Source organism: Diabrotica undecimpunctata, chromosome 7 (assembly GCF_040954645.1).
Source record: "Diabrotica undecimpunctata isolate CICGRU chromosome 7, icDiaUnde3, whole genome shotgun sequence".
NCBI lineage: Eukaryota > Metazoa > Arthropoda > Insecta > Coleoptera > Chrysomelidae > Diabrotica > Diabrotica undecimpunctata.
The window spans coordinates 157956386-157983323 of NC_092809.1; the positions used below are offsets into that span (position 1 = coordinate 157956386).

At 32.4% G+C, this 26938-nt stretch overlaps 1 protein-coding gene across 2 annotated transcripts; it reads left to right on the top strand.

Moving 5' to 3' along the window:
• On the top strand, positions 1–26684 carry LOC140447056 (cytochrome P450 6k1-like). Of its 2 annotated transcripts, XM_072539640.1 has the most exons (7): positions 6–238; positions 8002–8373; positions 11545–11740; positions 16699–16986; positions 22705–22914; positions 23870–24118; positions 25952–26684. In XM_072539640.1, exons 2-7 carry the CDS (start codon positions 8002–8004, stop codon positions 26131–26133), a joined length of 1497 nt encoding a protein of 498 aa, XP_072395741.1. In that variant the 5' UTR covers positions 6–238; the 3' UTR covers positions 26134–26684. The 2 variants fall into 2 exon arrangements, with proteins under 2 accessions (XP_072395743.1, XP_072395741.1); XM_072539642.1 differs by lacking the exon at positions 22705–22914 and having other exon boundaries at positions 1–238.
• The last annotated feature ends 254 nt before the right edge of the window (positions 26685–26938 follow it).

Sequence of the window (26938 nt, forward strand, 5' to 3'; positions counted from 1 at the left end):
GATTATTTTTAAGAGAATCAGTATTTAATATTTATGTTTACAAATAAGTATCCAGACATAGCGAACACATATATATTTCAAGTGCCTAAACAAAGTTATATAGTTAAATTTGTGATAGTTATTAAAGCAGTTATTGTAAATTAATAAAAATCCTTAAACCGGAAAAAAATCTATAATTCACCAAAGCAGAGATTTTTATTATTTATTATCATCAAAAGAAATTATCTTAAAAAAAAAGGTAAATATTTTAATATTATAAAATATAATAAATTAAAATATGCCACGATATTAACAGTTAAAAAAATGTATAGATTGGATTAAGTAGTTAGCTCGCCCAACATATTTTAGCTAATTTCGTTCTCTTCTTCTTCTTCTTAAAGTGCCCTCTCCTCAATGCAGGTTGGCTACTACAATTTTAAAATCTTCTCTATCTTCATCTGTTCTTATTAGCTGTTCAAAATTTAGCCCTGTCCATTGTCGGATGTTTCTGAGCCACGATAGTCTTTTCCTTCCTAGGCCTCTCTTTCCCTCAATTTTTCCTTTCACTATAAGTTGGGCATATTGGTACTTATTATTTCTCAGTATGTGGCCTAGGTATGATGTTTTTCTAAATTTTACTGTGTTAAAAAGTTCTGTTTCCTTGCCTATTCTATGCAGCACTTCTTCGTTTGAGGTATGCGATGTCCATGAAATTTTGAGCATTCTCCGATAGATCCACATTTCAAAGGCCTCCAATTTATTTACGGTTGATGTTTTTAGGGTCCACGTTTCAATTGCATATAGAAGAGTCGACCAGATGTAGCATTTTAATAAACGTAGTCGAATTTCGAGTTTTATTCGAGAATCACAAAGATTTTCTGGCCTGTTCTATTCTCGATCTTATTCCTAGATCAGGATTTAGGCTGCTATCGATCCAACATCCCAGGTACTTAAATCTATTGACCTGTTCTAAAATGTGCCCATTTATTGTGCAAGGTTGAGGTACGTTTTGGTTTTTTCGGATTGACATCACTTTGGTTTTTTTAATGTTTATTTTCATACCAAATTGCTCACAGGTCGAGTTAGTCTTGTCGATGAGTCGTTGTAGACCTACGTCGGAATCCGCAATTAACACTGTATCATCGGCGTATCTGATACTGTTGATATTTACGCCATTCACCTTGACTCCATCCTTGGAATCCTCCAATGCTTCTTTAAATAGAAACTCGGAGTAAAGATTAAACAGCAGAGGCGACAGAACACATTCTTATCTAACTCCCCTCCTAATTTCTACTTCTGCGGATGTGGAACCTTCGATCCTAACTCTGGCGTTTTGGTTCCAGTACAAGTTTTTTAAGAATTTGATGTCTTTTCCATCTAAACCGACTTCTTGCAAACGTTCTAATAGTAGGTCGTGTCTTACTCTATCAAATGCTTTTTCGAAGTCTATAAAGCATATAAATATATCTTTCTGTTGGTCGTAGCATTTTTGGGCGAGAACTAGTAAACTGAACAGGGCTTCTCTCGTTCCCATGCCGGCTCTGAATCCAAACTGATCGTCTTCGATGATTGTTTCGCACTTTCTATAGATACGATTATGTACGATTTTTAGTAGGACTTTTACTGCATGACTCATAAGACTTATCAGACGGAACTCATTGCAGTGTTGTGGGTTTGGCTTTTTTGGTAGTGGGATGAATATTGACTCCAGCCAATCTTGGGGTATTTTACCTGTATCATAAATGCGATTGAATAAAAGGACAAATATTTCGATATTTTCTTCGCTGATTAATTTTAACGTTTCTCGGTATATTCCGTCTGGACCTGGGCTTTTATTTGTTTTAAGATGATTAATTGCATTTATGATTTCAGATTTCAGAATTGTTGGTCCTTTGTTGTTATTTTCCAATCTTGGTTCTTCTCGTATGTCGTGAAAAAGAATTTTAATATTTTTTAATATTAAAATTTTATTAATTTTTAATAACTTTAATAATTTCGTTCTCAGTTTTCGTTTTATCTGGAAGCTAATAATTTACATTAGGTGCCAGAAGTAAAATATTACCTATAATCTAGATTTGTTTTTAAAATAAATATAACTGTATACATAGTTTATTAAATGCATTTTTTTAAATAAAAAATATACATTCCCACATAACTTTTATTGCTGAATCCGAACTGTCTTTAGTTTTTTGTCCACAAAAAACAAAACAATCAAAAAATGTTAATTATTTATTTTAATTTTGATTCTTTAATATCGAATGATAAATAAGTACCAAATTTAAAAAAAATTCAAAAATTTGTTTGCATTTTTTTATCGTTTTATTTTTTAATTTAACCTTGATCAACACATTTTTAAAAAGTATTTTATAGTATCATTTTCATTATCCTCTATAACAGTGTGGTTTTCAGCCATCTTTGCCCTAATTTCTTTCAGTATCGACACTGCATTGCTCTGCATCGCTCTGCATTTCTCTTAATGGACCGTGGAAGTGATGAAGTAGATTTTATTGACATCTGTCAGTTTTAATTTCCAAACAAACCTTGTTTAGTGTGGATAATTTGTATTTTTCGTTATTTTTTCATTTTTTTTACAGAATCTTTTAGCTTTTTGCGATATCTAAGTAATCTAATAGTTACTACAACAATTTTACAAGGTTTTGTAAATAATAAAGCATGTTGTTTTATAAAAATAGCAATAAAATGCATGTGTTAATAAAGTAAGGTTAGAATGTCTTTAATTTAAACTTTTAAACTATATTTCATAGAAATAGAGCACTGAATTATGATGGTATTATCGTAAAAACACTATACTTAAAAGAAAAAGCAGCAGAGGAAGCAAAATTATAACTTTATAGAAAATAAAAAGTCTTGAGATTGGGCATTTCAACTTTTGTTTGGAAAGTAATTGACAGTTGTGACGTCACACTCCCACTGTCCATTTATTCTCAAGGTCGTCAATATCTTTATCTACTTTTTCGGATCTTTTATCGAACTAGATAACCTGCAAATTTCTATTTCGTTTCTGCTTTATCTGTAAAGCCTCTCACTTTCTTCCCTCTTCTTAAACCATGTGTTACTTTTTCTATATTTTAATTTTATATGCAAACTTGTATCTTTATTGACGTTTTAATCATTTTTAATATATTTTTTTGTAAAGCTGACTTTTAAATCAAACTAGAGAGTGTATATATCAATTATTTTTCTACAATTCTAAATATACTTCATATTTTAAAAACATGTCTGTACTTTTAACTTAAACAACGACGTTTAATTTTGTTACGTAATGTACTACGTAGGGTCCTTTAGGAACTCCATCATTTTTTTATGGGAACGTATAATTTTTACTAAGTTACTGTATTTTTTTAAGAAGAAATAAATAAAAAACCTATTTACACATACCTGGGAACTTTATTAAAATAAAAAAAGTTTTTAATATAATTATATTTACTTACAGTCTACATCTACTTGTTTTGGACGTGAAAGAGAGACATCCAATGATGTCTCACCTTATTCTATTATGGTTTAGTTTTGAAGGTTTTGGGGCCAGGTTAGATCTAGTCTTCCTGTGGCTGGACCATTTTGAATAATTCCTTTATTAGCTTATTTTCATGGTGAATGGTAAGTTCATTTTGTAACTTCGTGCCTGGATGGATTTCTTCTCTGATGAAAGGAATCTTTAAGTTGTAGCAAAGTGTTCGATTACTTAGATACCATGGTGCATCTACTATCGATCTTAGCACTTTAGACTGGAATCTTTGAATGATATTCGGCGACGTGGCTTTGCATATCCCCATAGATATAGTCCGTCGAACCAGTATGTTTCTTCCAAATAAGACGTTGGTCAAGATTAAGGCCAAGGTATATAACGTCTGTTGCTGTTGGTATTCTTACATTTTCCGTTCTTATAGGTGGACATATGTTGTGGCAGTTGGTAGATGTTATTTAAGTTGATTTTGTTTTGTTTTTGTTGTTTACTTTTATTCTCCATTTTGTATACCAATTACTGAGTATGTTCAAATGATGTTGCAGGTTTTGTAAGGCTTGCATGAGATCTTTATTTACAGCTTGTATTGCTACGTCGTCATTAAAGGAAGCGGTTGTAGTAATATTAGTCTCTGATATATCGGCTGCGTAGAGTGAAAAAAAAAACAGCGGACCCTAAACACTATCCCACTGTACTCCGGAGTGAATAGGACAGAGGTTGTATTGTTGGTCATTGAATTTTACAGAAAAATATCTATTTGATATGTAGGATTTGAGTAGGAGGAAATAGTTACTGGACAGTGCTATTAGATCTATGTGCCAGACTTTGTCAAACGCTTTGGAGATATTTAGATTCTTTTCTTCAAGACTTTTTGATATTGCATTTATAATTCGATGGACTTGTTGGGTAGTGAAGTGATTTTTTCGAAAACCAAACTAATTTTTTTTTGGATAGTAATGTTAGGAATTTATGATCTGCGTATATCCTTTGTGGCAGGAATCTTTTAAAAACTCTGCTTACGGTTACGACTAGGCTGATGGGTCGATAAGATGTTTTTAAATTGTGCTCTTTTTCTGCCTAGAGGATCGTAATGATTTCAGCAAATTTCCATATTGTTAGAAAGTCTGATAAGCTTGGCGTGAGGTTAAATATAACTGTTAGCAAATTAATGGTTATGAGTTGAGTTTCTTTATTTCTTTCTTAACTACTATAGGAGTAAAACTTCTAATCGAAAGGGACATTTGACATGCTGCGCTAATTAGTTCTTCCACTTGTTTAGCTGGGTCTGCTGGCTTTGTTTTAAATATGTTTGTATTTCAAACAGAGATTGTAAGTTTGTACTTGCAGTTTGAAGAGTTTGTAAGATGTTCACCAAACACGTCCGCTTTTTTGCAGACGTGTTATTCTGCTTTCTTTGTTGAAACAGGCCCATTCGCTTTTTGGTTTACGGATGGGAGGGATAGTTGTGTATGGTTTCTTAAGCTTCTTATGCGGCTTCCATAACGTCTGGTCATTTGCTGTAAGGTTTGTAATGTAATGTTAGAAGGTTTCGTTGTTTGAAATGTGAAATGTGTCTATTGAATAAAAGTAGATCTATGTTGTTTCTAGATGTTTGCGGCCTGAGGTCTATTGAAAAGATACAGAAAACGTCCACTTTTTTGATTCCAAAAGCATTGATATTTAAATTTGAGGGCACATTCTTGGGATCGTTTTTGTTTGTTCTTTAGTAATTAAAAGTGAATCAAACAATATTTCCGCCACCAGAAGTACACTCGCTTTTCACCGCAGCGATCGTCTCTTTTATCGTCATTTCTCCAAGAAGAAGAAGTAGTAGTGTCGCTTTTTAGAGGTTCTTCGGCATTTACTCGAAAACGAGATGCTCTCCAAGGTTCATTTTTCGGTTCCTTAGCAGGTTTATCGTCCCTTCTCCAAGAAGAGGTATTCTGGGATCTTTCCTCCAAGAATCTTTTCCTTTATTGCCGCTTTCTTTTTCCATCGCTAATTGTTGTTTTTCTTCATTCCATATCCATTGTTTTCCATTCACGAATTAATTCTTATACCTTATGTTTGTCTGTTTTCCTTTAATTTTTTCTTCCTTTGCTATTTAAACTATTCCTTTCTGTATTTCTTTTTCTTTTGATGTCAGATTATTATTTATGTAAATGCGATCCATATAGTAGTTCAACTTACTTTTTGTATTTAGTATTTCTGTTTCTCCTATTGTTGTTGCGGTCCCCAGTTTTATTTGCGCCTGCAGTTCTTGTGATATAAATGTTTCCATGCTTTCTTTTAGTCTCTTATCATCATTTGTATCTATTTTTAAAAATCAGATATAATCAAACTTTTCTTTTTACTTGTTTTCTCCAGTTGTTCCACTCTCTCTTGTAAGTTTTTCACGTCGTTTTTAAATTTTCAGTAATCCTCTTTTATCTCTTGTAGTTGTATATTATTTTTCATTTGTTCTTTTCTTATTTGCTTTATTTCATTTATCATTTCTTCATTTTTTCACATTAGTTGTTGCATAATTTTATTCATGACATCCTCTTTCTCTTCCTTTCTTTTCGTGTCACTTTTAGAAGGTGTACGCTTTTTTATTTTACTTCTTCTGAAATATTCATTCTGATCTCTTCTCTTGCGTTTCGTTTCTTCATCTATATCTATTTCGCTTCCTGTTCCTTTGCCACTTCTATTCAATTTCCTATAATAATAAAACATTTTTATTACAACAATTATTATTTATTAAGAAATATTTTATATTATTATATATTAAGAAATAAATAGAAAGAAATAGAATGTACAGAAGCTGAGAGATGCAACTGTTGCAAAAGAGTACTGGGAAAAACCAATAGGTTAAGGAATCAAAGTCTAGGCGAAGAAGACTAGAGAGATATAGACTCATTCTGGAACAGGATAAGGGAAGATATTGAGTCAGCAGCACAAGATGAAATAGGAACAGAAACTTGTACCCGAAAAAATCACTGGTTTGACGATGAATGCAAAGACGCAACACAGAAAAAAAATTAAGCCTATGCAAAAATGCTTACCCGCCGAACTAGAACAAGTATAGAGAATTACCAGACAAAGAGAAGAGAAGAAAAGAAAATACACAGAATGAATAAACGAAACCACTTAAAAAAGGAACTTCAATATATAGAAAACCTCAACAGAGAGAAAGAATTCAGAACATTCTATAAGAAAGTTAACATCACCAGAAAAGAATTTAAGGCAAACACAAATCAATGTAGAAGTTTAAATGGCGATCTCTTAACAACAAGAACAGACGTACTAAACCGATGGACGGAATATTTTAACCAGATACTTAATATAGAGGAAGAAGAAAACCCGGAAGACGAAAGCTGCGAGGTAAGCAGAGCAGACGAGAGGGCGGAGGAACCACCAACGATCCTGGAAGTTAAAGACGCTGTAAACAAACTAGTCAGAAACAAATCCCCCGGAGTAGATAATCTCCCAGCGGAATTATATAAAGAAGGTGGCCACGATATCATAATAGCGCTACAGCAGCTTATAAAATAAATATGGATACAGAAGTCCCTTCCCAATGATTGGAATATTGGAATACTTTGCACCATACACAAAAAGGGAAATATCTTTGAATTCTCTAACCATCGAGGAATTACGCTCCTAAATGCAGCGTATAAAATATTCTCCAATATACTATGCCATCGTATGGCACCATATGCAGAGCGAATAATAGGACAATACCAGGCTGGTTTCAGAGGTGGTAAATCAACAATTCATCAGATTTCAACCCTAAGACAAATTCTAGAGAAAAAACTGGAATACGGTGTAGACACGCACCACATATTTATAGACTACAAGGCAGCCTACGACTCTGTAATAGATGCTATTTTGGGCTTAATCTCCTTTTTAAATCTACAGTTATATCAAGAAATTCAAAAGTAAAACAATAATACGCCCAGTCCTAACATATGGTTCAGAAACCTGGACTTTAACAAAAAGCAATGAAAACATGTTAGGATGTTTCGAAAGAAAAATACTAAGGCGCATCTATGGAGCGGTAAATGAAAATGGTGTCTGGAGAAGACGATACAACTTCGAACTCTATAGGATATACCAGGAACCAGATATCGTAAAACACATAAAGATAGGACGTTTGAGGTGGGTAGGCCATGTAATGCGGATGGAGCAAACCGACCCAGCTAGAAAAACGCTCCTTGATAGACCTATTGGTCAAAGAAGAAGAGGAAGACCCAGAACAAGATTCCTAGATAACATCGATGAAGACATGAGAAATATGGAAATACGTGCTTGGCGGAGGAAGGCGATGGATAGGGACGACTGGAGAAAAATTCTTGGGGAGGCTAGGACCCACACAGGGTTGTAAAGCCAAAATGATGATGATTATTATTTATTATTTTAATTTAATTCTAGTACATATACAATATATCAATGCTGCCAAAATTATAGCGAGTTTGAATGAAATGAAATATTTCTGGGAAACATATGTATACTACTTGACTATTACTGACTATTATTAATTTGTATTTTTCTTTTAGATGTGGGGTATTTTCCTTTTGGTTATCATAGGTTTGTTAGTACTAGGTGTATATCAAATAAAGATTTACCTCAGTCAAAAACAAAAGTATTGGCAAAAGCGAGGTGTTTTTTCTCCGGAAGTAACACCGATCATAGGCCATTTTCTAGACGTGTTTCTCTGCAGACAAAATATAGTGGAATGTATTAAGCAATACTACGACAAAATAGACAAACCATATTTTGGATTATATGTATTTGATGAACCGTTTTTTGTAGTGAAAGACGCAGTTTTGGCTAAACATATTTTGGTCAAGGACTTTAATCATTTTAGAGATAGAAATGTCGCATCACCAGATCATAATTTATTAATACAGAACTTTATGTTCAACCAAGTAAGTAAAACAATTTGTAAATTTACAATGATATATATATGATTTGCAATGGTTAGTAAATAGTCGATTTCTTGAGTAAAATATCCTGATATGCTTGCTATTAGAATAATAACCTAAAAAACTACTAACTTCCAATAGATAGACAATATAATATTATTATTTATTATTATTATATTTAAATTGCTATTATAAAATTTAAAAGTCATAATCGCCTCTCAATGTTATGATAATATAAAAACATTTAAAAATCGGTATTATACCAATAAGATATTTTGCAAATGACAGAAAACATATCAAGCTTATGCGACATTAAATCGTACAGGGCTACAGGGTATGTTACGTAGATTTTACATACTTATCTCTGAAAATAATCAGGACTTAACATGTAAAAACTTGTGGTTAGCTTATAAAAACATGTTAAAACTTGTAGCCTAGCAAAAGCTAGGCTACAACTAGCTTATTTTCAGCGAAACACCCTCTTAATATTACACTTTCCCTATATATGATAATATTGAGCTGAGTATGAGCCAATAAAAATCCCAATGTGTATCAATTTTATAGAATAACATTTTCGTAAATGTTTATTCACTTCTTCAGGGCTGTAAGAAAGAAAATATCAGTTAGCCATAATAAATATCCCATGTAAAATTTTGGTTCTATTATCAATACGTTAAATTGTATAGCTAAGGTCTTCTGTGAAAAAATTAAGAAAAAAGGGTAGGTATGCACAAAACCGAAGTGACCGAAGTATTCCAGCTTGCGTTTCTTTATTATATTGACCCAGCTTATTTTCAGTAGTCGTCTGTATACGCACATTAAAAGGCTGTCAAGCGTCTAAGGATAGCCTCAGTTAAAGTCCACTCTTCCACTCCATACAGCAGGACAGGAAAGATGTAGCAAGATGTCATTCGAACTCTAAGGTCAATGCTAAGATCGTGAATGCAAAGTACGTTTCTCATTTTTACAAAGGCAGCTCGGGCTTGTTCTATTCGGCTTTTAATTTCTGCGGTTGGATCCCAGCTCTCATTGATATTACTGACGAGATACACGAGTTTTACTCGTGTATTATAACTATCATATATTTAGTTTTCTTAACGTTGAGTTTTAATCCATACTGATCACAAGTCTGTTTTATGTTTTATTTTGTTCATTAGATTTTGAAGGTCTTCTCCGCAATTAGCAAGCACTAAGGTATCGTCGGCATATCTTATATTGTTGACGGTTACTCCATTCACAATAATACCTTCGGTTGTCTCCATTAAGGCTTCCTTAAATATTTCCTCCGAATATAAGTTAAAAAGTAAAGGCGACAATTACAGCCTTGTCTCACTCCTCTTTTTATATTTATTTCATCCGACAGTTCTTGATCAACCTTTATTCTTGCCACTTGATGCCAGTATAGATTTGTAATTATTCGTAGATCTTTATCGTCCAATCCAGCTGTTTCCAATTATTCTAGCATTTTGTTATGTCGGACTTTGTCAAAAGCCCTTTCAAAATCGATTGCACAAATGTACACATTTTGATTTACATATCTGCATCTCTGTACTAGCACCTGTATACTAAACAAGGCTTCTCTTGTACCCAAGCCACTCCTTAACCAAAATTGAGTATTGTTAATTCTGTCCTCTAACAGCGTGTAAATTCTGCTGTGTATTACTCGCAAGAAGATCTTCAAAACGTGACTCATCATACTTATTGTCCGATAATCACCGCATGTCTTTGGACGATGTGTCTTAGGTATTGTGACAAATGTCGACTTTAATAACCAATCAGTTGGTAATATCCCAGTGTCATAAATTCTGTTAAAGAAATTACACAGAGCTTTAATTTCATTTTCTCCCAAAAACTTTAGTATTTCAGCACCTACTTCATCGGGGCCAAGTGCTTTTCCATATTTTGCAAAATGGTTGAGAGACTTATAAAAGTCCGACTTTTGTCCTCTCTCGTTAAAAACAACATTTTATGACAAAGTCAGTTGGGCTTTTTATCTAATAAATGTCCCAGCGATGTTATGTTTTCTGTACTACGTGAGGTCTATCAAGCACTAAACAATAATCTTTATACTGCCACTACTTGTGACTATGTCAAAGCTTTTGATTGTGTAAATCAAGATATTTTGATAAAAAACCAAATTTCTACGGAATTCGAGGTATTTCTTTGAATTGGTTCCAACATTACGTTAGGAATAGCAAACAACTAGTTAGAGCAAATGATACTGACTCTAGTCATAAAAGCAATGTATGTGGAGTACCAAAAGGTTCAGTACTGGGTCCTCTTTTTTCCTTATCTTTATAAATGACATTACTAACTTAAAAATCGATGGAAAACTTTTTCTTCTGCTGATGATACCAGTATTACCGGGAGGAACTCTAATATTGCAACCCTTTACGCAATTATAACTTCTGATCTACTTAACATAAGAACCTGGTCTTAAGTTTACTCTCTTTTAACGTGGACAAGACAGTAGCATTATCCTATAAAGAAGCTCTTTAACCCCTGCTTCTTAATAACAACCAGATCAGTATCGTTGATTCTGTAAAATTTCTTAGTGTTTTTATGGACAGCTACCTTAAATGATCCCTTCATATCGAGTTTTTAGGTAAGAAATTAGCCTCAGCTTGCTATGCAATAAGATTTGTTTCGAAGGACATCAATTTAGCATCTTCCAAAATAACATATTTTTCTTTGTTTGAGTCTCATCTTCGATATGGCCTTCCTTTTTGGGGTTCTAGTACAGTTACTTACAGGTTACTTACTTACTGTAATCTACTTAAGCATGGAAGCGAACTTGTATAATTAAAAGGGTTTTGTGACCTCGGGAGCGAACTAGTGTACTCCGTTGCCGACACAGAGAATAAAAGGAAAGACTTTATGAAATTAAAGAAATTTAAATGAAAATGTTATTGGTCAAATATCAAAGTCCCTGATTCCAAATGTAAATTTTTATTTGTTTTAATTTCACCAAATTTCATTATAGTCAGATAAAATTTAATTTATAATCGGAAAAATACACATTTTCTGTTGTATTGGACCTTGCATATAAGCTTACCATATAAACATTCTATCCTATTTTATAAAAAATATTACCTTATAAATGCACCGATAATTTTGATAGATGGAAATTATTACAGATTTTTTTTTTGAATAAATGAATTTTTTATGTTTAAGAAAAATCCTACTTGGAAACGGGACAGATCTAACTTAACGCCAATTTTTTCACCGACAAAGTTAAAAGAAATGTTTCCGATTATTAAAACTTGTGGACTTAATTTTATGGATTATTTAAAAAGATACGAAGGAATTCTAGATGCCAAAGAGGCTGCTTCTAGATTCAGTACAGATGTAATTTCACAATGTGCATTCGGTAAGTAAAAGAATTTATCTAAAAATGATATTCAGTTTTATTAAATTATTAAATACTACACTAAATATATCTGTTTTTACTATTCTATTATTTTTTGTATAAAAAATAGCAATAATTCCTTAAAAATAGGTACATAGTTGTGTGGGCCATGATCTGGAATTATTTCTTCTTGAGGTTTGGTCCGCAACAGCGATATGATGATGCAACAGATAAGGTGGTGAAGCAACGGACGTACTTATCTATAGCTTACTGTTTTCTCAAATATTTGTATTACTCATAGCCTCAAAAATTTGTAGGTTGGGCCAAATCGGTACTGAAATTTAACGGCTGATCGGCGGATCTGTGTGACTCAAGGATACAAGGGAAAAGGAATCGATTCTAATTTATTTTTAGCCTCCTTAATAATAAAAAAATGTAATGTAACAGTGCGACTTTTTAACTTTACATTCAAATGTACCCTTCCTAAACATAAATTTAAATGTACAGGATGGTTCACATAAGTATAGCATAGTCCATAATATTTATTCTTAATAAAACACCCTGTATAGTTGTATGATTTTAAAAGCTCCTTTATTACCTAAACTTAATAAATTATATTACATAAAGTCTATTACGAATAATACACAAGTGCAATTTTCCCCTAGTTAAAGCAACGAAAAGTTTATGTCACTGCTCAGCAAACTCAACTAAAATCGTTGCGGCTAGAAAACTACTAGATCAGACAGCGTGTAACAGATCCAAATCATCAGAAGCATAAAACACCGATCCAGAATAACAAACGATGTCGAAAAACAAAATCCTAACCATATAGAAACCTACAAAAGCTTACCACTAGATAAACAAAATAAAACACATTAAAGTATAGTGTAAAAAGTAAAAACAAAGAGTTAATATTTAAAATAAACTACCTGACAATAGACCTGCCACAAAGAAAAATGCTCAGAAACCTGCTCAAACTAATACACAGCTAAAAACAATCGGCAAAAATAATAAACAGCCAACCAAAACTTTACAGTTACTATTTCCGACCAAAACGTAAAGAGGTCAACTTCTAACAAAATTCCAATAGATGCTATTTCTGACCAAAACAGAAATAAGGCAACTTCATCATCAAATCAAAATGCTGATCCCCTGAAAACATCCAGAATAATCTTAATAGCCAAATAAACTAAATAAACTTGTTTAAATTCGTAAACAAGCAAGAACTTCTAAAAGGCTGCACACTCGACTTCACTGTAATTCAAATAGCGAACTGGCAATCTTGAAGACCAGTTAGACCATTGGGATCGAATACATGACCAACAAGCTAAGGCAAATATCAGGGGACCAATTCATAAAAATAATCCTAAAGAATTTCAAAAAATCTAGCAAATTACCAACTACGTCTAAAGCTCCCTCCTCTCACCTTGTACTCACGAACATCGAGGTAAACATAGCAGTGGAAGAACTCACAGACAGACTAAAAGACCAAAATATACACGCCACCATTTAAAGAGCAATACACGCCTTATGCCTTGATCAATTGAAGTTTATGAACAAATCAAGCGTTGTGAATCTCCTCATTCCGCAAATTCGAAACCAGTCACCAAGGGTTGTAGCAGACGCTGCAAAAGTGGTCACGACATCTCAGAATGTCGGACCAGGCAAACAATATGTCCCAACTGTGGAAGTACAGAGCATAAATCCACAAACTTTTCAAGCAGAAAAAATCCAAAAGGTCCTCACTGTCAAGGTGAGCATCCGTCATGGTCATCAAGATTCCCCAGAAGACAGATATCTCTTTATAATCACCAGCAGGTGAAACCTATCTACCATGATAAAAACATACCACCAAAGGCACTTTCGAACTACCTAAAAACAATGATACAGTTCACAACTGTACTCCTTGCAAATATACTCCCTCATCTTCTTCTTCCTTTGCCCTATCCGTTTCGGACGTTGGCTATTAACAAGGCTATTTTGACTTTGTTTACGGCACCTCTGAACAGTTCGGTCGATGTTAGTCCGAACCATTGTCGCAGGTTATGCATCCATGAGTGTCGTCTTCTTCCCGGTCCACTCCTACTGTCGATTCTTCCTTGGACTATTAACTGTAGCAGCCGGTACTTAGTATGCCTCATGACATGTCCGAAGTACTCAAGCTTCCGTTTCTTTACGGTGAAGATTATTTCTTTGCTTTTGCCTATTCTCTGCATTACTTCCACGTTAGTGATGTGGTCTGTCCAGGATATCCGAAGAATACGGCGATATATCCACAGCTCAAAGGATTCTAGTATCTTCAGGGTGGCTTCCGTTGTGGTCCATGCCTCTGCTCAATAGAACAAGACCGGGAAGACATAACACTTGACCAGTCTTAATTTTAGTTCCATTGAGATTTTGTTCCCTGTTTAGTTCCCTCATCGCAGAGACCTAATCTGCAAATATGCTTCCAAACTGACATCACTAGCATGCTTCCACAATATCTCATAAGCATATAGGAACAATAAGATCGAATTGACCTTAAACCCATAATTCTAAACAAAACTGTCATGGATTCTATACTTGGGACTGTCAACTGCGGGGGTATTAGTAGGAAACGATAACTAATTAAACACCTATCAAAGATCTAAAAGCCAAGTTTTACACGAAAATGGCATCATTATTCACAAAGACATCAACCAACATTAGATAATCGCTCCACAATACCAAATCCCAGACATCGACTACCTGGCAGTAGACATACTCTTAAGAAACCATCACTGTAATCTCTTATTACAATATACTCATTTCGGTGAATCTTCTGCAATTGCAAGCGGCAGCTATAAGGCTAATCTTTACACAATTTAATTTCTTTGGTTTGTAACCAACTCATTGTCTCGTTGGTTTTACTTTTTTTCTGTTGGTGATTTGTTTTTCTAATTTTGCGGTACTCAAAAAACTTGTTATAATATTTACATTAATGGGTCGTAATTGTTTCCAAGTTTTCATTATATTGCTATATTCCCCAGGTGAAAATATATTGTTGCCTTTTAAGTACACATTCCACATCTCCAGAATAACTATCATTTGGAAGAAACGTATGACCTGGAACTAAAAATCTCAACCTGATAGTATTTAAATGCTGTGATTCCTCTAGAAGACATTTTAACAGAAGTATTATTTTAATGATCCTGTTTTAATCCCCGGCAAGAGTCTCTCCACAGAATAATGTGCTCAACTTTATCGCTAACATTACTGAAAATATATTTTCTTAGACAAGACCCCACTTCTTGAGCTTCACGGCCTGCCTGTCCCTCGAGCCATAAATGGAAAGTGGATTTATTTGGCTTACCTGCATAAATTCCGTAATTATATAGGCATAACTGTCGTTTTTAAAATGTAATATTTGATGATATGCGAGGTAAAGGCAGCGTTTTTTCTAAATCAAAGGTCAGAGTTTCTATTTGTTCATCTTCTATGGCTTTGGTTAAGTCAAAGTTCATTTGTTCTCTTCCTAATTCAGCTGGTTCCAAATGCAGTTCCTGCTCTCTAACAATATCCTCTTTTTCATCATCTTTAATACTCTGTATCTTAATTTTAAAGTATCACATTTATTGCAGGTGTCTTTTTTTGGCTTTTTTAGTCGCAAGTTAAAATCATTCAAAAAAACTTTTGAGTTGAGAAACTGGCAGGATTTTCACTGTTTGGTTTGTAAGGATTGTACATTATTGATAAAGTAGTTCCTTCTTGCAAAAATTCTTGGTCCATTTTACGTGCTCTGCAGTAATGAGATACATACCGTGGAAACTGGTTTATATGGTTAACTATAATATTTCTTTCATCTGCTGACATTTTGTTGTGCCCACCGCGGACTCCTCGCTTATCAAATGTAGTCAAAGTTCTTACTTTTTGAAGAGCAGTATTTATGCGTTTAGTTGACTTGCAATGTATTGGTACATATTTCTACAAACTACTACTTTATTTATAAAGTATTTTCTTGAGAATTGTCGTGCTGCAGGATTTGTGGCCTGCAAATTTTTTCTCTGTGCAGGATGTTCTTTAACGGATGTTGATATAAATGTAGTTTGTAGATTATAATCAGATAAGTGCCAATAGTGTTCGAAAAACTGTTGAAGGATTTGAACAGAAAATTTTTCATGGCATTTAGCGGCACATGAACACATGTATCTGATAAAATCTCTTGATTTTACTAGTTTTTACTAGAGTAATAATCCGTATTGCTGTTTGTTTTAATTTTTCTTTATTTTCTGTCTTGTTGTGCAAATTTTCTCTTTCTTCCTTTTCTTGGACGACCCGAGAAAGATATTTCTGCATTTAAAGTAGACTGTAGGTAGGTTCGAAATTTTTATCCTTAACAGAATCATCAGAATCTTCTTCATTACCCACATCGTTAGTAATCGATATATCATGTTCATTAAAATTACTGATTTCTAATTCTGCACATGAACTACTGCTATTACTTGGTCCCTGCTTTTCCTCGCTGTTAATTGGCTGGAACTAAAAAATAATTTTGCAATAAGAAACCAACTTACATATTACAAAAAAAAATCAAAGTGGAATTAAAAAAATGATGACATCAACGTTATATTTCTCATAATTTTTTTGGACTCTTCGCGATAGAAATTTATTTTGGTAAGGTAACATTTTCACAATATTATTGAGTGCCAATGTTAATCAGAAACCTAATGAAATAAATCTACAACATGGAACCAACTATCGGATGTTACAGATACCTGCAACAAGGAACCAAAGTTACTTGGTTCGAAATTGAAAACCTGTACCACCGAATTTATTATTCTGCAATATGGTTCTATCATCCACTAGACGGTGCTGACGTGCCAGAACATTTGGCTCGTTATTGCAGAACATGAATAATATTATTTACAGTCTATTCGAACCAAGAACTTCATTTTCGAAAAAATGTTAGTTGGTTCCTTGTTGCATAACGGGGACCAATTGATTTTTATTAATTTTTTTAGGTATTGACTCACACAACTATGAGAAAGATATATCTACTTTTCAAAAATATGGAAATAAGTGTTTTGATCTATCATTTCGCAATAGTTTTTGTCAAACAATATATGTTTTAAAACCGCAATGGGTGAATAAACTTAAGTTGGAGTTTTTACCAACTGATGCAAGTAACTATCTTTGTAATATAGTATTAAATACTATGAAGATTAGAAAAGACACCGAGAGACGTAATGATGTAATTGATGCTCTGAAAGACATGAAGGAAAATAATCAATTTGATGATAGAGATTCAGGTAACATACAGATTTACATATTTTGGCAGTTTATGCTAAAGTCAGTTCGCTATTCTCAGTCCGAACTGTCTAGAGAATTTAGTAATAATTTTTTAGCGAAGTTAGTTACTTTTTGACAGACTAAAAGTGGCTGGAAATTACTATACAACCAAGCACACGTACTCATAGCCAATATTAATAGTAAACAAACTAAATAGTAAATAAAATAGAACTTTATTTATCTGCACCATATAATAAATAGTTATATGTTAAATTATAACAACTGAAATATATTTTTTAAATATATACTACCCAAAATTTTATGGGTTTAGTATACACTTCCACTATTTATACCAATTCTTTTTTTTTAATGAAAGAAGTATGTAATAAAAGTTTATTTAAGCTGTTAATACTGTGAGCTAGGAACTTTTGTGTTGTAGATTTCCAGCTATGAATCTGTCAAAATATGCCCGATTTGAGCGAATAGACCTTAGTAGATATAATGCTGTCATTCTCGGTATTAGGGAATTTGCTTATTCGTGTTTTTTTATACAAATTTAAACTATAATGGTTGACATAACGGTTTGTATGAGTGTATTTCCGGTACACGGAATAGGAAAAACTGTGAGGAGTGTTTTTTTGAATGAGAATATCAAGGAATGGCAATGACGCGTTAGACTCAACTTCCATCGTAAATTGAATGCTGGGATATATTCCACTCAGGTGGGAGAGAAAGAGATCTAATGTGTCTTTACCAAGGGGCCAAATGACAAAGGTGCCATCAACGTATCGTAACTAGCAGGTAGGTTTGAGATTTGATGAGGACAGGGCTACTGTTTTGAAATGTTCCATGTAGATATCAGCTATTACGGGAGAGAGGGATTTCATTTGGGCACCTTTGATTGGACGATAGAAATGATTTTGGAAGTAAAAATATGTATTAGACATTTTCTTTTGCTTCTAATGGCGCTACAACCCTTTGTGAGTCTTGGCCTGTGCCAAGACTCACAAAAGGTTGTAGCGCCATAAGAAGGAGACACATCTTTTACGGAGCCTTCCTCCTGCTCTGTTTCCTTGGGGCTTCCATCTCTGGACTCCCTTTATAGCTCGATTATCTGGCATTCTTTTTAGGTGACCAAGCCAGTTTAGTCTTTGTGACTTTACAAATCTAACAATATCTGCGCTCTGCATTAGTTCATCCAGCTCGTGGTTCATTTTAATTCTCTACGAACCATAGCTTCATTGGGTTAGTCCAAATATCCTCATTAGTATTTTGCGCTCAAATATTCTCAGTTGATTTTCATCAGTGATTGAGAGGGTCCACGTTTTGTATTGCATTGTATTGTATTGTTTTATGTTTGATCTAATTTATTCATATATTTTTGGCTTAAGTACATCGCATCGTCCCTTTAAATTTTGAACATCAATTCTATAAGTTATGGTCGATGGCTGTGATTTATTTCTTATAATCTCCTTGCTTTAAATTTTTATAGAAAGCTGGTTTAACTTATTCAATCTGTAAAAATAATATAATTCAAAGTTTTTTCGAAAAATTCGTTTCGCATTAATAATTCTTTCTCTCGACATGTTCTTAATTTGCAAAAACTATAGCGATTAGTCCGATTAGACTTCATTTACATTTATAGATCTGACCTTTGTAGGTAAAATATAATATATTTTTAAATTCTTTTAATAATTGGAAAATTTAAGTATTAGATTTATGCCAAGGATTATTGCTTATGATGTCGTACACATGTAAAATTTTAATAGAGGTGTCTAAATGATTTAAAAAGTAACTGACCTTCTGCTCGCATTATAAAAACATACTAATAAATAACTAAAATAAAGTAAAAAATTTAAGACTTAAAATTAATGGGCAATATCAAATATACCGGATGCCCAATAAGTAAAAATACCGTAGACAAACAGATACACGTACATTGTACATTAACAAACAACATAATATGGAATTATCTCGAATTTACCTCATAAACGAATAAGCGGAATGAAAATTCTCACCATATCACCTTTGGTATTTTTTGTAGGAAACCTTATAATGCATTTTTGATATTATAACAGCCATATAAATAAACTAAATATCATTTGAATTTGGGCTAACACAAGTCTTCCTGATAAGACGTGAAACGTCGAAACACGTGTAGAAGAATCGTAGAGCTCGAATTGAAAGGAAATGCAATCGTCTGATTTCATATATACCGGTTGGAATAAGATACGGAACGAAGTAAATATCTTTGAAACGAGAAAGACCGTATTCATTAGACTTTTCATGAAAGTAAAATGATACATAGTACATGTGATGTCAAATTTTTTGTTACTATTCTAGTTCCGGTTTCTCAGAAAATACTTTTTTTTATTAAATGGGACAACCTGTATATTTTTTCAGATTTAAAAAAAAACTTCTTGTTTATAATTCATTTCAATAATCCTAACAACCTCTTATATATACCAGAAAATTGACCATAATATTAAAAAATGATTTTTTCCAAATTTTTTGAAGAGATACGGTGTTACGATTAACTTTTTTTATAATTTCTCAAACAGAATAATTAAAGAAATGAAACCCAGGTGAAAAATTCTCGGTGGCTTGGTGACCCTACCCAGGACCCGTGTATTCCCATTAGCATTAGTCTTAGTAAATAAATTTGCCCATACTTTAACTGTAAAGTGATTTTTTTGCGTTTTAACAATTTTTTTTTATCAAAGTTGTTTTAAAATATTTAGAAAATATACAGTGTGTCCCATTTAAATTTTGTAAGTTGATAGACGGACATAGACGAGGGAATACTTATAAATGGAGAATGATTGAACAACATAGGATACGCTGATGATACTGTTATTTTTGCAGACAGTCTTGAAGGTCTGCAGACACTTGTCTCCAGGGTGGCAGAAGTAAGTAGCACGTTTGGGCTTGATTTTAACATCAAAAATACCAAATACATCGTTATAAGCAAAAATAGGATACCACCTGGCCAATTACTAGTTAACCAACAACCTACAACACAAAACACCAACTAAAAAAAAAAAAACTTTAACAGCCACGATATAAAACATGAAATAAAAGTTCGTTTACTAAAATGCTACGTATTCCCCGTTCTTTTATATGGCGTAGAGTCATGGACCTTAACTGAAGCAGCACTAAAGAGACTTGAAGCATTTGAGATGTGATGCTATAGATGCATGTTGAGGATTTCCTGGATAGACATAGTTACCAACGAAGAAATACTACATAGAATGGGTAAAGAACGCGAACTAGTCGTAACCATAAAACGTCGCAAACTAGAATACCTGGGCCATATAATGCGCAATGAACAACGATATGACCTACTTCGGACCATACTTCAAGGTAAAGTGCATGGGAAAAGAGGTCCAGGACGAAAAAGAATATCCTGGCTGCAAAACCTGCGAAAATAGTTTAACTTAACCACTACCTGACTTTTCAGGGCAGCAGTCAACAAAGTCAGAATAGCTATTATGTTAGTGTCCAACATCCGTAACTGATAAGCACCAAAAGAAGAAGAAAGTTGATGAAACCACAAGAAGAGTATGAATAAAAAATATGACATCAGATGCGTTATGTGTCATTGTAACTGCATGCAAAGTTTCATGAATATCGTCTTTTCGTCTTTTCAGAGATAATTTACTTCCATACATTATCTATCTCTATATATATATATATATATATATATATATATATATATATATATATATATATATATATATATATATATTGTTGTGGTATTCAAAATTAAAGAGTAAAAATATTAAATGTACGATGAAATCAATATTTCAGAGATTATAGAAAGTAAAAATACTCCGAACTGCCTGGAATTAACCAAAGGTAATCTTAGTCATAAATAATCTTTTGTATAAATATAACAAGTGGATAGTACGGGTACAATGAATAGAAGTTACCGATGGTTTTTTCCCATAATCCCATAAGCCATAAAGTGTTCCGTAATCCGGGTTTGCGCCATAAACAGGAAAATAAAAATAGTTAATAAGTAAATGGTTTTTCGGAATCTGTAAATACTCAGTAGAAATTAAGTGGCCTTGTAGAAATAATATGAATTAGGAAAGTTTGTAGGTATTTCTGATTTTATGTGGGGAGTGGTATGCAAATTTCTGATTGGCCGAGAATTTGGACAGTGGTGAGATGGGTGTGTATAATGAGAGGCTGGATGGATAGATAGATGAGATGAGAGAGGTAGTTAGTTCCAGTTTCTTAAAGTGAATGGTTGGTTTTCGAGGTAGTCTCCAGGGGTAGTAAGTGATAAAGAATAAGTTGTGAGTTGGTGAAGTAAGTGTGTCCGACGGTAGTTGATCTGGTACAAATTTGTAAGTAAACTTTTCCTACTTATATTCTACTTATCGCTGTTTATTTCGGAACGAGAGATTAAGTTTGGCGAGAGGATAAGAGGCTGGCATCAATGAAAAGGTACGTGCATTCGAAAGAGAGCATTGAAGACACTAAATTGCAATATCTTGTTTAATATTGCCAATTACATAGGAGGCTGCTGAGAACTGATAGTTAATTTTGCATAGAACGAGGAATTGGACAACTCAAGGCAGAGGAAGCGTTTCAACGGGAGAAACATTCATAATATATTCAATTTGAGAAATTTGGGGTCAAATAATATTATATCATATTAGTAACGTGTGAATAAGTTGTCAATAGTCGAAGGAGATCAAATTTGTTCTGAGAGGGGACACGAAGCTGTGGAGAGAATTGGATAATTCATACAAATTTTTCTTGGTACAATCGATATACCAAAATTGCAATAGGAAGGACACTGAATATTACTCGATTTGTTTATGTAGAATAATAAGCTGGATTTTAGATTGTAATTGTATTATATTATCCATGCATTATCGAAGGTTCACGTACGTAGAACGAATTTTGTTTGATAAACATTGTATGCTAATAATTTTGGAGGTATTTTAATCAGTTTATTTTATTACATTATTTTCATATCATATTATGTTGTTTTATTCCGTTATTCTTTGGACCTAACTAATCAGCTGTAAAGTATAGATATTGAAGTACGAGTAAAACCTGAGATAACAAAATTGAAAGGTGTAATATAAATCATAAATCAAGAGTTTTTTGCTATAATTTGGATAAGTGTTTTATTATTTTTATGCTTAGTTTCCACCTGTTCATTGTTTGTTTTCTCGTTTGTTTGTAGTTTACTCTAATGATGTCAATAATCATTAACGAAAGCTTAGACTATTAATTAATTAATTAAAAAGCACATCTAACGAAGCACTCGAGTTTTATTTTGCTTCCCCAGGGATAAAAGGGTATCTCCCAGCATTATCTCCTTTTCACTGTATATATATATATATATATATATATATATATATATATATATATATATATATATATATATATATATATATATGTTAGTTTTGATATTTCCGCGGGAGCGTTATATCATTGATGTTATATCAATGGTATTCCGGGTTTGACTCCGCGTTAAATGTTGTTGGTGCACTTCCACTCGAACATCGACAAGAAGCAGACCATCCAGAGAGACTTGAAAATGGCAAGTGAGATCTTGCCGAAACGTCGTCAAAATGGTTTTTATCAAAACCAACAACATTTAACGCGGAGTCAAACCCGGAATACCATTGATATAATATATATATATATATATATATATATATATATATATATATATATATATATATATAAATAATTTAAAATACCTGTTTTAGATATTGTAATTTCTGGAATCGTATTTCAATTTTTCCTAGCTGGTTACGAATCAACGTCTACCACTATAGCATTTTTATTATATAATTTAGCCAAAAATATTTGCATCCAAGAAAAACTAAGGAACGAAATAAGATGTTCATTAAAAAAACATGGAAGTCTTACTTATGATGCCATCATGGATATACCATATTTAGATATGTGCGTTGATGGTAAGAAAATATTAATACAACATATACAATATATATATATATATATATATATATATATATATATATATATATATATATATATATATATTTACCTTTTAAGAAACTTTTTAACTCGCTATCCATCTTCTTTTATTTTGCCTTATCACTTTCTTGGCATTCTTTCTTAATGTTTAATATTCTTCTCTGTCTTTCTTTTTATCTGTGTTCGTAGCCATTTAACTCTGGCTTGCCCTTTTTTTCCTGTTATTTCTCTACATTTTTGGTTATACCATCCGTTTTTGGTTATATATATATATATATATATATATATATATATATATATATATATATATATATATATATTTATATATGAATGTATAAGCATATGTCAATGTATAAATGCATATACAATAACATATATGCATATAGATTTTCTAGTATGTAACGTATCAATTTATGACCAGTACAAAAGTAAATAAATCGCAAAAGATTTCATTTTAAACGAAAAAATTTAAATAGAAATAAGTACCAACCATTTTGGTACACCAAACTACAAAAGCTTTCTAATATATTTTATACCAAATATCTTTTTTGTTTTTATTTTTGTTTGAAATATACATTTTTTTAATATCTGCATAGGTCACACAAAAATTACTTCGCAATGAAGATTGTACCGAAAATGTATATAATCTTTATTTGTAATTTATAAGTTATATTCGTAACTTCTATATTAATTGATCAAACAATTAATTTCCTACATATTCAATAACAATAAATTTATAAATATTTATACTACTTTGCGTTGGTAAAAAATTAAAATTTCACAATACTTTAAATTGCAAAATTAATAAATTTATAAATTTACTTGTCATTTTTGCGTAAGTCGATTTTGCATTTACGATTTTTGTTTTCATTTTGATTCTAACAAACGCAGTATTTTTAAATACATATAAGTACAGACAATTCTTTATTTTAGAGAGTTTAAGAATGTACCCCGTGTTACCCTTTTATGAAAGAAAATGCAATGAAGATTATCATGTACCAAACTCTGAGGTGATTATTGAAAAAGGAAAAGCAGTCCTGATCTCTTCGTATGCATTCCATATGGATGAAAAGTATTTTCCAAATCCAAATATATTTGATCCCGAAAGGTTTCGTCATAAAATAGACCATACGAATGGAATTTTCTATATGCCGTTTGGAGAAGGCCCCAGGAAGTGTTTAGGTAATGTTATTAGGTTTTAAGCTTTTAAAGATTTGTTTTTTACTTGTCTGCATTTTTATGTTCAAAAAACGAATATTAATACATACTGTGACGGGTAACTATTTTAGACAGAAGACTCAGTAAAACACAGGTTTAAATTAAATAAAAATATATTCCAAATAAATAAATAACAAAATAAAATTAGATCTTAGGTAATAATACAATAAATAAAAATTAAATCGTCAATCCTGGCGACGATGGCATCCATGGCGGTATGACCCATTGTTTAATATCTGCGAAAAATAAAATACAATGGAGGGGTCCGGCAGTAAAAAATGGTAAAGGACAATAAAGAAGATTAAAGTTTTGAAGTATTGAAGTTTGAAAAAATCCGCATCTCTCGGGTAAAAGGGCATATCTATGCAAAATAAAATTGTTCAAAAGACGAAATTGAAAGTTCAACGTTTTTCTAAAATCAAATGTGTTATTTTAGCCATTGTTTGGCATATTATAATGAAAGAGAATCTAATAAACTAACTTTTGCTGCATATAAACAATTCATAACTTATTCTAATTTGAAGTTATTAGTAGTTTTCTTCATCAGGGTACTCAGATATATACTTTTACTCAAATGTAAATGCAATTATGTATAACATATACAATAGTTTATACTACCTTAATGCTGAAAGGCTGATATTAATAAAACGGCTTATTTACTATTAATGGTTTCTATTGTAATCAAGAATGGAAAAGAAGGTGAATATTGAAATTAAATTATTGTGCGCTGCAGAAAGGAGTCATTCATCACTTTCTTCTCCATCCAGAAAGACGTCTTCAACGTTTTCATCCGATGGAATAGACCTATAGTAGTCGTGGAAGATATCGGGTATAAGCGACAGCATGTCAATGAGGTGCTTCTTCTTATTCGCTGAGATTGCGAGAGGACCACCGTAGGACAGTTCAGGGTTCAGATGGCTGCAGAAACGGCCTCTACGGCGATAATTTATTGTCTTGAACGACGAATTAGGATCCAGTGTCTCCTTGTAGAGGACTTTTTCTGTCTCTTTGAAGCAACGGAGCCACTTTATGTTCCTCCATGTAACTTTTCCCCCATCTTCGTTTACTTTTTTTATGAATAGCAAAAAGTCTGACTGCTTCATTTCTGTCACAACACAAAATTTATCCAGGTACGCATATATCCTCCGATCACAACCCGGTTGTTTCACAACCCACAATGACGCTACGAATAATCTTTCGTAGGATTCGCGCCAATACTTACGCCAACCTCCATCCAAACTACGTCACTATCGACGGTATAAAGGATCCATCCGCTGTTCCTAGTAGCAGTAATGGATTGATTACTGATCAGTGTAGTAGTGCCTGGGATCTCGGTGACTGAGACCTTGGACGCCCTGAAGAAGATATCAGAGAGGATGTCGAAAGGTCGGCGCAGTAATAATCGAGGAAGCCTGTTGAGTTTAATAGTAATTCTTGTAATAGTAATAATCTTAGCTTTAAGTTTAATTGTATATATATATATATATATATATATATATACATATATATATATATATATATATATATATATATATATATATATATATATATATATATATATATATATATATATTATAAAAAAACAAAAAACAAAATAGATATATCGATGATTGGCAACTATAAACCGATCAATATAGTCATTTTGTGTTTTGTTTTTTTTTTCCTTTTTGCGAGATATGTCATTATATTTTACCTTTATTAATCAATATTATATATATGTATATATATATATATATATAAATATATATATATATATATATATATATATATATATATATATATAATTTATGTTTTTAGGTGGCAGACTTGGAAAACTAACGACCAAAATAGCAGTTCTACTTACTGTTATAAATTTTGAGATTACCCCCTGCGACAGAACGCCTGAACACATAGAATTTGAACCTAAAAGTTTAGTGTTGCAGTCAAAAGTTGGAGTTCCTCTAATGTTTAAACGTATAAATATAGAAGAATCCCTATAAATAAAAGTTCATTGATCTCTTTTTTTTTATTTTTTTTTGTAGATTTTTAGTAAATAATTTAAGCTAAATTTTTGTGTAGTTAATCTCCATATGCTACTGCTCGGACAAAGAGTGTTAAGTCGTCCTTTAAATATTATTATGACCAAGAACATGAAGAGTTCACACATATTAAGATTATATTTGAAATTTATTAATACTTTGCGTTATTTTGCGTTATTTATTAATAGTCTAGGCGGGATCTGTTTTGGATTGGACATTTTTCATAGGAAGCTATTTTTTTGCTGGAATCCCTTAAGGATGTGCCCAATATCGATAATCACGATATGCGCCTGTCGAAAACCCTGTGCTAAATTTTTTATATAACAAAATCTGAAAACAATTGAAAATTTCACATTTTTTTTTCCTATTTTCGTTTATAATTCGGAAAATATTTATCCTAGAGAAAAAATTATAAGTTATTCAATTATACACAATATTTCATTAGCTAGAAATTGAAAATTTAATGTCTATTGTTTTGCTTTAAATGTTTTCGACTTTCTAAACTTGACTTACAAGCTTCACATTCCGCCTAGAAAACCCTTTTAATATGTTTAAAACGTGTGCTAAATTTTGTTAAGATCGGTCAAATAGGTTTTGCATAATAATTTTGCAACCCAGCCTACTGGAAAAAAATCGCAAATTTTCAAATTTATAGTAGGCCCCAAATAAGGCCCTCAGATAGTTGCATATTTTTTTACATATAAAGGAAGGCTCAAACTTTCAAACGCTTTTTGTAAAATTCAAATCGGTTCACTAGGAGAGCCAA

Coding starts and splice junctions, on each gene's coding strand:
- LOC140447056 (XM_072539640.1), top strand. CDS start 8,002: ATGTGGGGTATTTTCCTTTTGGTTATCATAGGTTTGTTAGTACTAGGT. Junction 16,987..22,704: donor ATTTGATGATAGAGATTCAG/GTAACATACAGA, acceptor TACCTGTTTTAG/ATATTGTAATTTCTGGAATC. Junction 24,119..25,951: donor AGGCCCCAGGAAGTGTTTAG/GTAATGTTATTA, acceptor TTATGTTTTTAG/GTGGCAGACTTGGAAAACTA.